The sequence below is a fragment of the Amblyomma americanum genome, chromosome 8 (genome assembly GCF_052857255.1).
Source record: "Amblyomma americanum isolate KBUSLIRL-KWMA chromosome 8, ASM5285725v1, whole genome shotgun sequence".
Lineage (NCBI taxonomy): Eukaryota > Metazoa > Arthropoda > Arachnida > Ixodida > Ixodidae > Amblyomma > Amblyomma americanum.
In genome coordinates this window covers 109,936,200-109,949,861 of record NC_135504.1, presented here as the reverse complement: position 1 = coordinate 109,949,861, position 13,662 = coordinate 109,936,200, and the positions used below count along the sequence as shown (strand labels likewise).

Genomic DNA, 13,662 nt, shown 5'->3' with positions numbered 1-13,662 from the left:
TTTTTTTGCAACTTTAAAGCGACTAGCAAGTTCTGAACTAAGAATGCAGAATGCTGTGTCATTGTTTCCCCTTTACGCAGTGTCGGCAGCGAGTGACCAGACCCTGGAGGCAAATGCTACTTCTGAGGGAGACTGCAGAGTAGCCACCATACTTGATGTAGTCGGCATTAAGGAGGTATGAAGTAGTCACTGTACGACAATCTTGTAATTGTTTTTCCTGAGGAGAAGATGAACGTGTTCTTGCATTACACGCGTATTTTAAGGAAGCATGAAATGCTTGTCGGATATTTCGAGGTGACCTCTAGTTCCTTTATTGGAATAGCCTCAGCAGCGCAATTTCCGTTGCTCTGATGCCTCTTGCACCCTTCAGAAAGTACTCCTTCTCTGACTGCAATGCGTGAGAGCTCGGCCGCCGCACGAAAGATTTCACTGTACGGGTCTTCGTTGTCGTGCACGAAGGGACCTCAAATTAAGATATTCGTCAGTAATTCTGCTTTTATCGTGAATGGAATCCGCACCATACCAGCTCTGTTTTACAAAATATGCGTATATGCCAACTCGCCCAACTGAACGCCCAGCTCTAAACTTGAAACGACCACCTCCGCATTCAGATAATTGAGAACGTGCCCGTGCCGCCGTTCAAAAGGGCGTCACCATAAGAGAAAGTACCAGCGGTCTCGTATGTGCCGGAGTAGAAGTTTTAGTATTGGCCAGGTGTCCGCACTCTGCGCGATAGTGTCGACGTCATATTTCTGGGTATAGAGGGTTGACCTCTTCACGCACACCTTATGCTATGAACGCTATTTCCGCACTCATTTATCTGCTCACATCTCGACACCTCTAAGTGAGGGCTATAGCCGATAAAATTTCAACGTTGGGTCACTTGTTGGCGTTCGGCCCCATCCCATCTTTCATATAAACTTCTTTGCTCTTTATTAAACCGAATAAAGTAGTTAGGCTAAATAACTTTGGGGAATAAAAATTTCTTGCTCATGTGACAGGCCTTTGAATTTGCGAGAAGAGTGCAAAGGTCCTCTTTCTAAAAAATTTACACAAATTAAGTATTTTGTCTCTTCCTTCGAAAAGTATTTAGAGGTAATGCATATGCATTGCGGTTTTTTATTGCACAGTAAAAAAATTGTGAACTAACTTTCTCGCGTTGCTTTAATTGATTATATTACCCCAAGAAGCATCGCCTTTGCTACTTTTAAAAGCTCTTTCGCGACATCCATCAGGAATGTTATTTTTTCTGCGGTTCTCTATCAGATGTACTATGCTCGCATTAATTGTTCTAGCCTACAATAACACACTGCGTTTCATTTAAAAATTGTCGAAATTATAAAAAAATGTGTTGTGGGGCATTTTAGACAATAAGTTTCGCACAGATGCATTCCAAGTGTTTGAAATTTGTCGTAGCCTTTCTTGTTTTCAGCGAGAAAAACTTTTGAAGTCCAGCGCCGCGCCTCGAGCCATGGTTGTCCAGTACTGCCACTGCATCGCAGAACACGGCCGTTGCGCCGCTCAGAATTCTACGTTGGGTTTGCACGAGCAGTGGAATGCCAGATTAGCATCGAAGTACTCGAGGGGGAACCGGGAAGAGCTAATATGATTACTTCAGGAAGCAGGTGTCCAGCCACCTCTGCTCAGTGCTTTTTCCTGATCCCCCTCTCACCATTCAGCCACGCCCGAAGCAATTAGCTTTACTCTCAAATTTTTCTAACGGCAGTTGTTCGCTTAATAAAAGACAAGCAATACAGTACTTATTCCAAATACAGAATAATAGGATTTTGCTCTAGCAGGGGAGGAAACAGGACATTCAGATTTTTTTTTTTGCAGTGTTGCTCAAGCAAATATAGAGCACGCAATGTTTTGAATAACATGAATGGATAAAATATTTTCCATAATATTTTTTCTGAAAGATCTGAAATATCTTTGGGATCTGAAAGACTCTGGGAGACACAGAAAGGTGGCAAATGACTGGAGGGCATGCACAATGGAGAGGACCTCGAGGGGCAATATTGCGCAATCAATGGCAAAAAGTCTAAACAGTTGGGTAAATACGTATATTAAAAAGAGGAGTCGACCAAGAATACTCCTTTCTGACACACCAGAAGAAGCTTTAGATTGAAAGAATTTCGGGTTATTAATCGAGGTAAAGTTGAGACCACCGGAGAAAAAGTGCGTATTTAAAGCAGTAACCTCAGGGAGAATGCTGTACAGAGTTATTTTGAGTATAATCCTGTGGTGAAGGACTGTATGAATGCTTTGGAAAATATGAGAAAAACAGCACAAACGTTATTGGCAGCATCAATAGAGGAATGCAAATCATGAAGAATAAGAATAGTGTTCTTCTCGCAGGTTCACTTTTTCATCCTCAATGAGGGGCATATAACAACCCACTTCAATTATTAATAAACAGCTGCAAATCACACATGTGTTGTCGTTGCTTTTGCCTATGTGCTTTCTTTTTGTTTTTCACGTTCATAAAGCAGTTCACCAACTTTCCCCACAGCTTATTTTTGTAGAATACAGCTTCAGCTTGCCGAGGCTGTGCCGCAGGGGTGCCACACTTACTTTCAGTAAATCCTCACAACGCGAATAAGCGTGTGATGAGGGCACCATGCAGGCGGTCCATTCTTTCAGCTCTTCTGCGTCTGTCTTAGAACTTAAAGCAGGTTCACAGCACCATACTCATTGAATCAATGAGAAAGGTAACAATCAGCACGCGCAGCATGCAAAGCAGATGCAATTTTAGAATAGGCTGATTAATTTGAAGGATATCAAGTTCATCAGCCTTTGCTTTTAATAACGATCGCACCTCAGTTCGTTTTCTTCCATTTTGCAGTGCCTACAAGGCAAAACGAATATGTGCAGTATCAACAAAGTAAGTAATATACTCGAAAATTGCTCATTGCTGGCGAAAAGAAAAAAAATACATCTCATCTTGTCTTTATGTTGTTTTTCAAGATTTGTTGTGGCGGCCGTATTTTGATGTAGGCGAATGCAAAAACACTCGTGACCTGTGCGTTTTCACCGCAAGCTTATGGGTTTCAGGCGGCCTCAATCTGTTTCCTCCAATAAGACCTCTAGCATAGCCCGTGGGTCGCTTCGAGACGTTCACCCTCACAATTTACAATTTATTTTGTTTTTCAGATTCCACACAAACCATTGCAGAATAAAAAAAAATGTAAAGCTTTTTATGCAACAGGTGGTAACTATAAAGGTGTCGCGCTTTGCACTCCGGTAACGAGGCGATTCCCCGTTCAGTATCAATGGTATTGAAAGCGTTAAGAATAACATGAACAGAGATCGGGGTAACGGTTACTTCATGCCTGGGTTGCGGAACGGTTGTCGGTAATTTTTTGCCACACAAACACTAGTGTGACGTTTAGCGAATGCGTCCTATATATTCGATGCACCAGAACTCCATTCACTAAGAATTTTGAATATTTGATTCAGATGAAAACAAACAGCGGCTAAATGTCACACTGTTTTATTTGGTGAGGTTCACAGCTCCGCACAACATACATGTGGAAAACTGGCTGAATGAGTGAAAGAAGGACGAATTTACTGCAAACGGCTTTCAGGTGCTAATAAATTATTAAGTTTAATTCTGTTGATTTCATAATTGTTTTGTTCTCTGGTATGATGCCACTTGTGTTATTGCGAATATACAGCTGTTCCAAGGGGATGTTGTGAGGAGGCATTATGTTTTCGAAGTAATGCCTAAGGGTGAAGTTCCATGCAGCTACCAAAGTTTACTTTCAGTTATCATTACAGTTCTTCATCAAGAATGAACGCTAAAGAGTAGAACTTTCCTAGCACTACGTGTTGCGCGCGTTTAGGCTTTTTGCTCCAAACTGCGGCAAGAACTTGAAGCAGGTGTGATTCGCGAGAAAAACTAGCTGCTTTTCTGCACTTAAAGCTACGGGTTAAAAGAAAAACATGTTTTAAATGCATATATAAGCTTTATTAGGCAACAACTAGTTTCCCAATAAAAGCAAAGGAAAAAGGCACACGAAAGTCTAGCATGAACTCGTACCTCGTACATGAATTTTACAGTAGTAACTCAGATTACTATTAGCTCCACTAGAACGCCGTGCTAACATCCAAACTGGCTCTAATAAACGACATTCTAACTTCCGCAAATCAAGAAAAAAGTAATCTAGAACGTGTTACTCGACGAGCCTCCGAGCCGTGAAAATGCAATTCAGGTTCCCGGAATAGTGTTGTTGCGGCTCTGAGAGGTAGATGACATCGGAATGACAGCTGGATTTGCTTCTGTCGCGAAGACGTGATTATAACCGCAATATAGAAGAGATTGCAATTAAATAGGCTAAATGAAGCACCACCTTTTTAGTCTGTTAATGTCCGCCAGGCAACTTAAGTTTCTGCAGCGTGAACGCTATCGTTTACAGCCATTACTAATTGATTTATTAAACAATTATGAAACGATAGTGCCAACGTGCTCTGTGTGAAAAGACCGCAAGATGGGGCTTAATGCTGCATTTCAGTCTTATCTAGGAATAGTTTTAGCGGTTCACTTGAACGTAGAGGGCGCGTGAAAGCACTGCCATGTGACAGAGGTTCCAACTGTCACATTTGAGAAAGCACCCAGATGACCGTAAGGAAAACATTTCTGCGCTGGCATCAATTGCTTTGTTGTCTTACTTTCTATTTCACATTGGTCCTTTTTATTGGCAGTAATTTTATATTTAACTTCAAACGCCTACCGTAAAAAATCATTCGTTTTCCTGCGATTTCTTATAGTTCTCTTCGAGGTAATGCGGATTACCTCTTTTTTTCAGGCCCAGTGTAAAAGAAAAATTGTATGAAAAAAATTATTACCTGAAACGAACCTCACTGATTCGTGGGCATTGCATGATCTCCAAATACAATTGATACTTTGCATCTAAATCGCTAAAACCTTACCAACCACTACTTAACCACAAATCTGCGGAAATGAACATTAAAAGAACTGCGGAAAATAAGTATAGATATGCAAAGTGTGGTTGTTTAGGAGTTAGCTGAGGTTCATGAGCCAGCATTATCCGCAGCGCCTTCGTGACGGAATTCTTAGTCCATACTAGAATATATAATTAAATATTTAAATCCACATTTGAAGTCACAACTAACCTATGTCCTTGCATTTAGATATGGATTAAGGATAGGTGATTAATTTGACTTTCCATAAAAGCTAGCTGTTTCAAAAGCTTGTCAAAATATCAGCGCGACTAATTACTTTCCCAGTGCTTTCACAATGCATCATAGGGGAATGACGACAAGACCATTGCTTTTAATCTTTGTCTTCTACTTAGAGAGTAGTCACGACTTCTGAATTTTGCTGTGTGAAACTTTTTTTACAGGGGGATGTCGTAGAAATTCAGCCACTCCTCAAAGTGAGTAGTTAACATCTCATTACAGGTTTTATTTCATAGATATTGTTTAGTAAAAGATGTTCAAAACGAAGGACGAACTTCTTTCCAAGGAAGAGCAGGAAAAGTGCGGGAATGTGTGCATAAAATAAAAGTTATAAAAGATTCACGATGAGCAAGAGTATGCAAAAGAAATGTGAATTAGATAATAAAAGAAATATTATTTCCACAAGACAAGAAATATAGAGATTTTCAGAGGAGGTATCTTTGTGAAATGCTGCACTTTGTTATTTATAGTGTTCGTGAATTCTTTCAACGGAAAAGTAGCCGCAGAACTACTGGGGCTATTCCCGGCATGGAATTGCGCTTCAAAGTAAAGTACTCACAATATTTATGAGGCATCTCCCGCACAACGATTAGATTAACGCTAGTATTCAGAAACTATAAATGCTCAACTTGATACTTAAACTAATGTACCAATGTCTGCTTAATTTTCGACCATATCTCATTTAATGTGCTTAAACTGGCCGCGACATCAACTGCTAGGAAACTTCCTGAACTTGTCACGTCACTGCTCCTCACCGTATTCCGCATTTGACAACGTTATGTTTCGCTTTGTTTTACTTAGTATCCATGCTTTTACCCATAGCGTCATTGATCATCATCTCAGGATGTTACATTATTTGCCAATGCCTGTTGCGATGTATCAATTTCTGCTACGCTATCTCCGACTTGCGTTCCTGAATTTTTATTTGTGCTCTCTCTGGACCCCTGGTGGGTATATATTCATTTGTTTACAAATACAGCTGCCTCATTCACGAGATGTAGAAAGTGTGGGCTTTGTTTTTTAGCGCACACAACTTACCATTTAATTAACAAAAATATATTCATGCTTTCCTAGTGGTCATGGGGCTAGGCAACACCTAAGTAAATGTTTTCACTGAATCACTACGATATTTTCGTGTTTAGGCAACTTAATCTTAATGTCTGAGAGTTATATTACTTCTAGAATAATGATTCAGTTTTGGTGGGAAAATAAAGAAACAAGGAAGCCGAATTCAGGGAGATTTGGAGTGAGTTGTATCTTGGGCCTTAGCGAAAAGCAAGCAGAGGAGATTAGCATTTATGAAATTTTTGTTCCTAAAGTGTACTTCACTATGTTTCTTACTGTTTGCCACGCCTTCTTCAGCAAAATAAGCTATTGCCACTGTGCTCTAATGTCGGTCCTCATGTCGTGCAGCAGCCAGCAATGCTTGAGCAAAAGGGTCGATAGGCAGAAAACAAACAAACAACCTTGTTTGGACTTGAAAAAAAAAATGGTTCTTGTACATTTAGCTACTTGCATTTCCAGAGCATACTCACCGGTTCATATGGCTGCATGACAAAGTCGCACGCGACGAATTAGCGCGCGCTGGGACCGCGCCCTGGATGGAGCTGCGTTTTACAGGCAAATTGGTCAACTGCTAGGTAACGCAGCTAAGCATTGTAGCTTACGAAGCTTGAATGCAAGGAACAGGGTTCCTTGTTCGAAGTAATCGTACACATAACGAAGAGGCATTTTCCCCAGAATTTAGGTTCTAGCGGATCTTCCCCACAAGTCAAATGCAGCGACCTCCCCGTGTCTAGCTTCACGTCGGTTACAAAACCACTCAACGTGCTGTAACTATAGGCGGGCATACAAACGCCGAGACTTTAGGGCTCTTTCGAGACACAAAAACATGCCTTTTGAACACCTTCCACCTTCAATTTCTTTTTGAGGGGCTTCATATAGAACATCCACTGGAATTCACAATATTCGGTGTCTTGTTTTTCAGAATACGGTAAAAAACTGCCCGAAAATAATTTCGCAACACGGTAACTTTAGCTCAGTTTAGAGGGCTATAAGCCAGTGCATACATATTCACATACACGTAGAATTGTCGTGACTTTGCACCCAACATATAGAGAGGTATTGAGATCATATATCCACTTCCGTGATGATTTTCTTCCCCCCCCCCCCCCTCCCACACAAAAATACACCAGTTATATTCTTCTCGTGCTGCACGTGACTGAAAAAAAAGTGAGCAAAAGCGATGTCCCTTATTCCTGGAAACGCAGGGTAAAAACATAGGGCTAGAATAACAACCCGCGCATTAAAGGACGCCGAAATCGAGTACGGTAAGATTACAGAACACACACTAGCGAGGTGGGAAGCTAGCAAGATGATAAAATAGGGAGGAGATACTGAACTCCGCCCTTATGTTACGACGCGATAGTGTTACTGAGTTAAGGCCCAAATAGGCGGAACTGATCATTGTCAATTTAATTTTCATATCTCCCTGCGAGTCCTCATACCACTCCTTGCGCAGTGGAGCCAGTGGTTCAAGGATGCGCCATTGCCCTGCGATGGCAGGTGCTGCCACCGGTGGGTCTTGTGCGACCTAGGTTGCTCTTCGCGAGCACCCAATCGAGACCGAGCGTTGAGTTAACAGCCACCTGCCAGTGTGGTTAGTTTTCTCACAATTTAGTGGGTAGGTTTTGATGACTCAGTTAGGTCACGTCACCTAGGCTGCCCACCTAGGTTGTTTCTTCGGGGGAGGCTGCGTGGTGCAACCTACGCCACCCGGTTTATCGCTCACAACGACAACGCCGACGCCGGATTTTCTGCCTAACAGGCTTTTAACGCTGCAGCGTTAAAACAACACTACGAGAAAATTCCGCTGTTCAGAACATGACTGCGAAAAAAATTGGCGGTGGTTTAGCTCTGGTTAAACCTGCAGTGCCGCGATAGCTACAGCTGGCCGAGTAGAACTTGCTCAGTCGAATTGCAAAGTCAGTCCGTCGCCGCTCCGTTTTGCTGGGCGTTCCTTCATCTTCCTCTCACTTGACACCGCGCATGCGCATAGCTGTGGCAGCTCGGTTTCGCCAGCGAGCCGCGTCGCCGGCAGAAGTAGCCACTCCGCACCACGTGGCTGGTCACGTGACAGCGTGGCGGCGCTGCCCCCGCCACGGCGCCGCCATGCTGAAGGCTCGAATGCTATCGTAGTGTAGCTATCGCTACAAAACCGTCAAATAGGATTGACAGCGTTTACGCTTCTGAGCAAATGAAAACTTGTAGTGTAAGTTCGCGGTGCTGCAGTTAGCCTCTCAAAAATGCACAGTAGCCGAGAGGCGTTGCGATGCGTTTGGAGGCTTTTTTCGACCGCACGTGCCACTCAGTGGCTTCAACAGTTTCACAATGCGCGAAGCTTTAGAATTCCTGCAGAGTGGAATGGGGTAGCGGGAGGGTTGACTGGTGAGCGCGCGTCCCACCCGATGGACACGAAAGTAGAAGAATTTATTACAAAAAAAGGCTGCTGTAGGCAGTTTTCAGCGGAGAGGAGGAAAGCAGTGGTGCGCGGCGATGGGATGCTTGCTTCCTCTTGAGGGAACATAATCTATCTCTAAAGCTTCTTCAAGCTTGTGAGTCTTTGATGATCTCCGCCGCGGTGGCCGAGTGGTTATGGCGCTCGGATGCTGGCCCGAAAAACGCGGGTTCGATCCCGACCGCGGCGTTCGAATTGCGATGGAGGCGAAATTCTAGAGGCCCGTGTGCTGTGCGATGTCAGTGCAGGTTAAAGAACCCCAGGTAATCGAAATTTCCGGAGCCCTTCACTACGGCGTCTCTCATAGCCTGAGTCGCTTTGGGACGTTAAACCCCATAAACCAGTCTTTGATAATCGAATACCCGAAAGAAGTGTATTTCTAAATGCCACAGACTAAGAATGTGCACTTAACTTACCATAATAAGAACTTTAGCTAAAAGATAATAATTGTTTGAAGGAAGTCTTATGATATTAGTATTTACTAGAAAGCAGTGTGGGTTACCCATTTGTTTAAACAGGGATGTACGAGATTTAATTTAACAAGTTTGTGCGTTGTGAAAACGCCACGGATATGTATTGAAAGCTCAGCAGTTTATTAATTAATATGATTACCTGCTCAGCACGCCGCGAGCACGTACTCAGGCGTCTATTTACAACATTCCGGACGGGATCTCATCTCGTCTAAAGGCGACCAGCCTCTTCTACCTTCGGTCAGTCTCCCTCAGCAGTTTCGTGGGAAATTTATTTGAGCATGTCGACCTCAACAGACTGGAACTCTTTCTGGAAACCTCGAGATTCATATCGAACAACCAATTTGGCTTTCGTTCCTATCTCTCTGCATAAGACACACCCGTATCCCTGAAGGAAACCACATTCCACACAAACAGAAGCAGACGGCCAGCTCAATCATGGAAGGCCGCTCTGCGAGTGTCTCAACCAGCTGGCCAAACACGGCTAGTGGACTGACCTCTCTGTGAAGCCCCTGTCCATGTACTCTTGGACAAGCAGGAGCCCCCCTTGAGGACTTTTTTTATTCATTTTTTGCTTAAAATGAAGTTCTTACCACCACCACCTCAAAAACTCTTCTTCTGGTCAGCTTCGTCGCCGACACCAAGCACGCGACACTTACCCCTTCGCAGACGATGCCACCATGGAATGATAAACAGGTTTTCGAGGATTGAATCTTTTGATCTGAGCGATACGAGCCACCTGGGCATTTCGTGATCATCAGACACTGTAAGTAGGCGCGATAAAACGTAGTTCACATCACTGATGTTCTCCAGCACAACAAAACAGACAGTGTAGTGGGACAGGAGCTTCTGATAAGAAAACACACTTGCGGTGCGGCGTCCACAACCGCAATATTTCACCGGAGACATAGGAGATTGGCCGGTGTAGCGTGTCGTAGCGCTGCTTAGAGCTCTCATGCGAATCCAAAATACGGCAACATGAACTGTTCGCATTGAAGGGTAGTTTAGCTGCTTTATTTTGTTTTCTTTTGAAGGTGGTGTATTTATCATGGTGTGCAAGTGAAATATAAGAACTACTATTTATGGCAAAGTGCACGTAACTGCATGAAGTCAATTCATGTTAAAGCGTCGAATCAGCCTTGCTACATAGAAGACTGTGAGATAAAGGCTCAGGTTTAGACCACTTCGTGCTGCACATCTGTCTCCCTGTGATCGCTTTCGTGCGGGCCATCAAATCTACGCACGCACACAGAAGTGATATGAACAGAATTTCGCTCATTGGTATGAAATAGTGAATTAATTATAGAAGCTATATTTTACTGTGAGCATTTAGTCACCGACTGATCATCAATGATCAAGCATTAAAATAGGATTCTTTTTTTTAGATGGCACCAAAAATATATATGTTATTTTATTTGTCTTTTATATGTTATTACTTTATTTTTCAGTGCATCATGGTTGGACTTTTTGGAAAGATCTACAGGCCGTTCGCTCTAAAATGGCTCAGGTTTATGGTCGCAGATTTCGCCTGGGATAAAGACCGCGAGGGTGTGTTCTTTCCCGGCTGTTGGCCTCTTGTCTTCTACTTGAACATTATGAATATTTTGTCACGGTGTAGAATGCGGAGTAGGGAGGGGTTGTTATGGTTGAAGGGACAATAGTATGATGTACCGCGTAGCCGCTAAGAAACATGGCTGGGACAGAAACGGGAACAGCGTCGTTAAAGGGCGACTATAAATGTGGTATATCTCGTACACTTATAGCAAAAGTACGCGCCCTCATGTCGTATAATATAACAATCGCGAACATTTAACCACACCATAAACCCTGAAATTCAGGGCTCCCACAGTTATCGCGAGCGCTGTTACTGTTAGTGTTGGGGCGATATTTATAACGCTGACTTCTTGGGGGAGAAAATTCATAGGCATAAATGTGAAATTTTAGCATCAGAAAATTCCATCGAAAGCATTTAGCCCCCTCTTCCCCTCCTAAAATATAAAAGTTCTGTTGGTGGATCTGAGCAATAAATAACACAACTGTTGAGGTTGGTAACTATTTTGTTTAATTTAGTTCATTGCAATCTGTCACGTGCCTGTGGAAAGAACTGAACGGAATGAAAGTAAACAAACATGCTAGCCAAATTCAGCAGCATCTCAGATTCTTAGAACAACGGATAAACTGAAACATATCAGTGCCGATTGGCATCTTAAAAATGTCTGTCTGCAAAGGCCTGTCGCCAGTATAACCGGGTATGGGGTTCTGAACCGCAGTGTAATGGTTGCCGTGCTGTTGTCACCCGTACACGAGAAGGGTGTAGAAGTATGGATGTTTTATTTGGTGTTATGCGATCAGACGGCCTCAGAGATTTGCTGGAGTCATTGCTAAGTTTATGCAAGCAGAAGTAATATACAAAAGCCTCTTTTTAGCATGAGTTGGGCAGAATGAGAGCTTATGCGAGTAAATAAAATTTGTGCCAAACGAAGGTGCCGAATGTGCGCCGTTCCTTGCTCTGTTCGTAGAAAGACCAAGGGAAGCGTTCATTGTTCATTTTGTATTGCCTCTCGCATGAACCATAGGTATTAATTTGTCTGAGCGATTCCTTGAAGAAATTCATGTTCCTATGAGAACAGAAAAATATTGCACTATGCAGGAAACTGTCAACAATTTCAGAGCTGTTTCATGTCCTTAACGAATGAAAATGCAAGTTTACAAACGTTACTTCGTCCCTCAGAAATTTTTTTCCTTCCGACGCTTCCGCTAATGTATTCCCACTGAAGGTATTTTTGTATTTATAGCCCCAATATTTTTATTGCACTAGCGTTACTGACTTCCTGACGGAGGCTATATTTCTATTCCAGTTTACATCGGAGCCACCAGCCTAGCGCAGCTAGGTCTTTCCTCTTTTCCTGACGAACTTTTTTTGGCCAAACACACGACCTGCGGCGGCTATTTCCAAGTGACATTGCCAAAAAGCACTGAAAAGGTGAGTAGCGGTCAGCCTGCCGTGTGAAATGTCAACATTTGACGAGTATAGTAGCCACATTTGTAGTGTGAAAAACTACGTTTTACAAGCATTTCCTTGTTCTTTATTGTAAAAAAGATGTGATGCCGCCGTCGGAGATACAAGCTTTTTTTTTCTAGGAGTTTCGAGACATCGTAACATTAAGACAAGATGCGAGAGAATGTAGGAAGAAAAGATGCCAAATTTTCTATGAGCCGTGCAATATGCCGTTATGACTTGAGGTTGATTTGCTTCAGCACATTCAGTGCAGCTACGCTTCTCGCTGTCGTTCCATGGTGGGGCTAACAAGCGACTGAGATGAATACAGAATTTCTTACTGCACTGGTCTGGGGACGTATACTTTTTTTTGCAACCTCTTTTACGCAGAATTACTTTTGGAGAAACATAGTCGTCTTTTCTAGCAGCTATGATTTTATGCACGTTAAATGCTTGTACGCTTAATATTTGTGCCCTGATATTATCACTGAAACTTTACTCGCTTCCACGTATAATATTACTGATGTCTTTCCCTCAAAAGCGCAAGCCTGTCACGGGTGGCTCACTGCTGGTGAGAGCCGTCCATGCAAAACAGAAGCTTTGAACACAACACACTTCTTAGGGTGCTAAAACATTGCGGAAACACACGTTTGCATTCTGCGCTATATTGTTCTACTGAACAGAACTTTTTTTTTCCTTTACCTTAGCCAACGCAAGCCAAATTATTATTTTCACCGGTAACCTGTTAACGTAATGATGGAATTAAAGTTCGTTGTACCTTTATTTATACTTCTTTAGTCGTTTATTACATTTAAAGTTGAGGTTTACAAAACACAGTGCGCCTGTTTTGAGGAATTTTCCAATCAAACGAAAAAAGTTACATAAACTTTTAGCGATCAGTAACGTCCACGATCGATCGTATTTCGGAGTTGTATGTAAGCCCTGCCATCCATGTTTTCCTAGATTTTGATGTAAATTGTTATTCGAGACACAGCAAAACAATTTATTTGCGTAGAGAGCTTTCGAGTGCGATCGTGATCCCTAGACTGATATTTCATACTGCATTGAATCTTCTCGTTAGGCTTTAAATAGCAGTTTATGCATCCTTATTGGGCAACTCATCCTAAAATGATAAAGCCGACCAGAGAAGGATTTAAGACGAACGATGAGGAGAAGGCATTTAATACAGGACAGGAAGAACAGAGGCATACATTTTTATGCAGAATATTCTGTTCCACGGAGAACTCCTTGCTCGCTGAATACTGTGCGATGTTCGGCTTTCTGAAGCGAATCGATATTATGAGACGGACATAATTAACAGAAAGAGAATGAAGAAGACTACTATTGTACTAAGTTTCAGCTAGACCACGCTTGTTAAACTACACATTTTGTTCTAAGATGCATGGAATGAATGACGGTGCATTTTTAGCTTACTGTTATGTACCCTATTCAGTTTGTTCATGAACATGAATCTT

The 13,662-nt window shown here is 42.5% G+C and overlaps 1 protein-coding gene across 5 annotated transcripts in view; it reads left to right on the top strand.

Moving 5' to 3' along the window:
• LOC144102031 (uncharacterized) overlaps positions 1 to 13,662 on the top strand; it is a 56,993-nt gene that overhangs the window by 25,718 nt on the left and 17,613 nt on the right. For 4 of the 5 annotated variants that reach the window (XM_077635295.1, XM_077635294.1, XM_077635293.1 and 1 more), the window contains exons 2-6: positions 81 to 175; positions 2,846 to 2,884; positions 5,367 to 5,399; positions 10,638 to 10,737; positions 12,048 to 12,172. In XM_077635295.1, coding sequence (XP_077491421.1) covers positions 81 to 175; positions 2,846 to 2,884; positions 5,367 to 5,399; positions 10,638 to 10,737; positions 12,048 to 12,172 — 392 coding nt within the window. The remainder of the gene's footprint in view (positions 1 to 80; positions 176 to 2,845; positions 2,885 to 5,366; positions 5,400 to 10,637; positions 10,738 to 12,047; positions 12,173 to 13,662) is intronic. The other variant, XM_077635292.1, reaches the window with a different exon arrangement.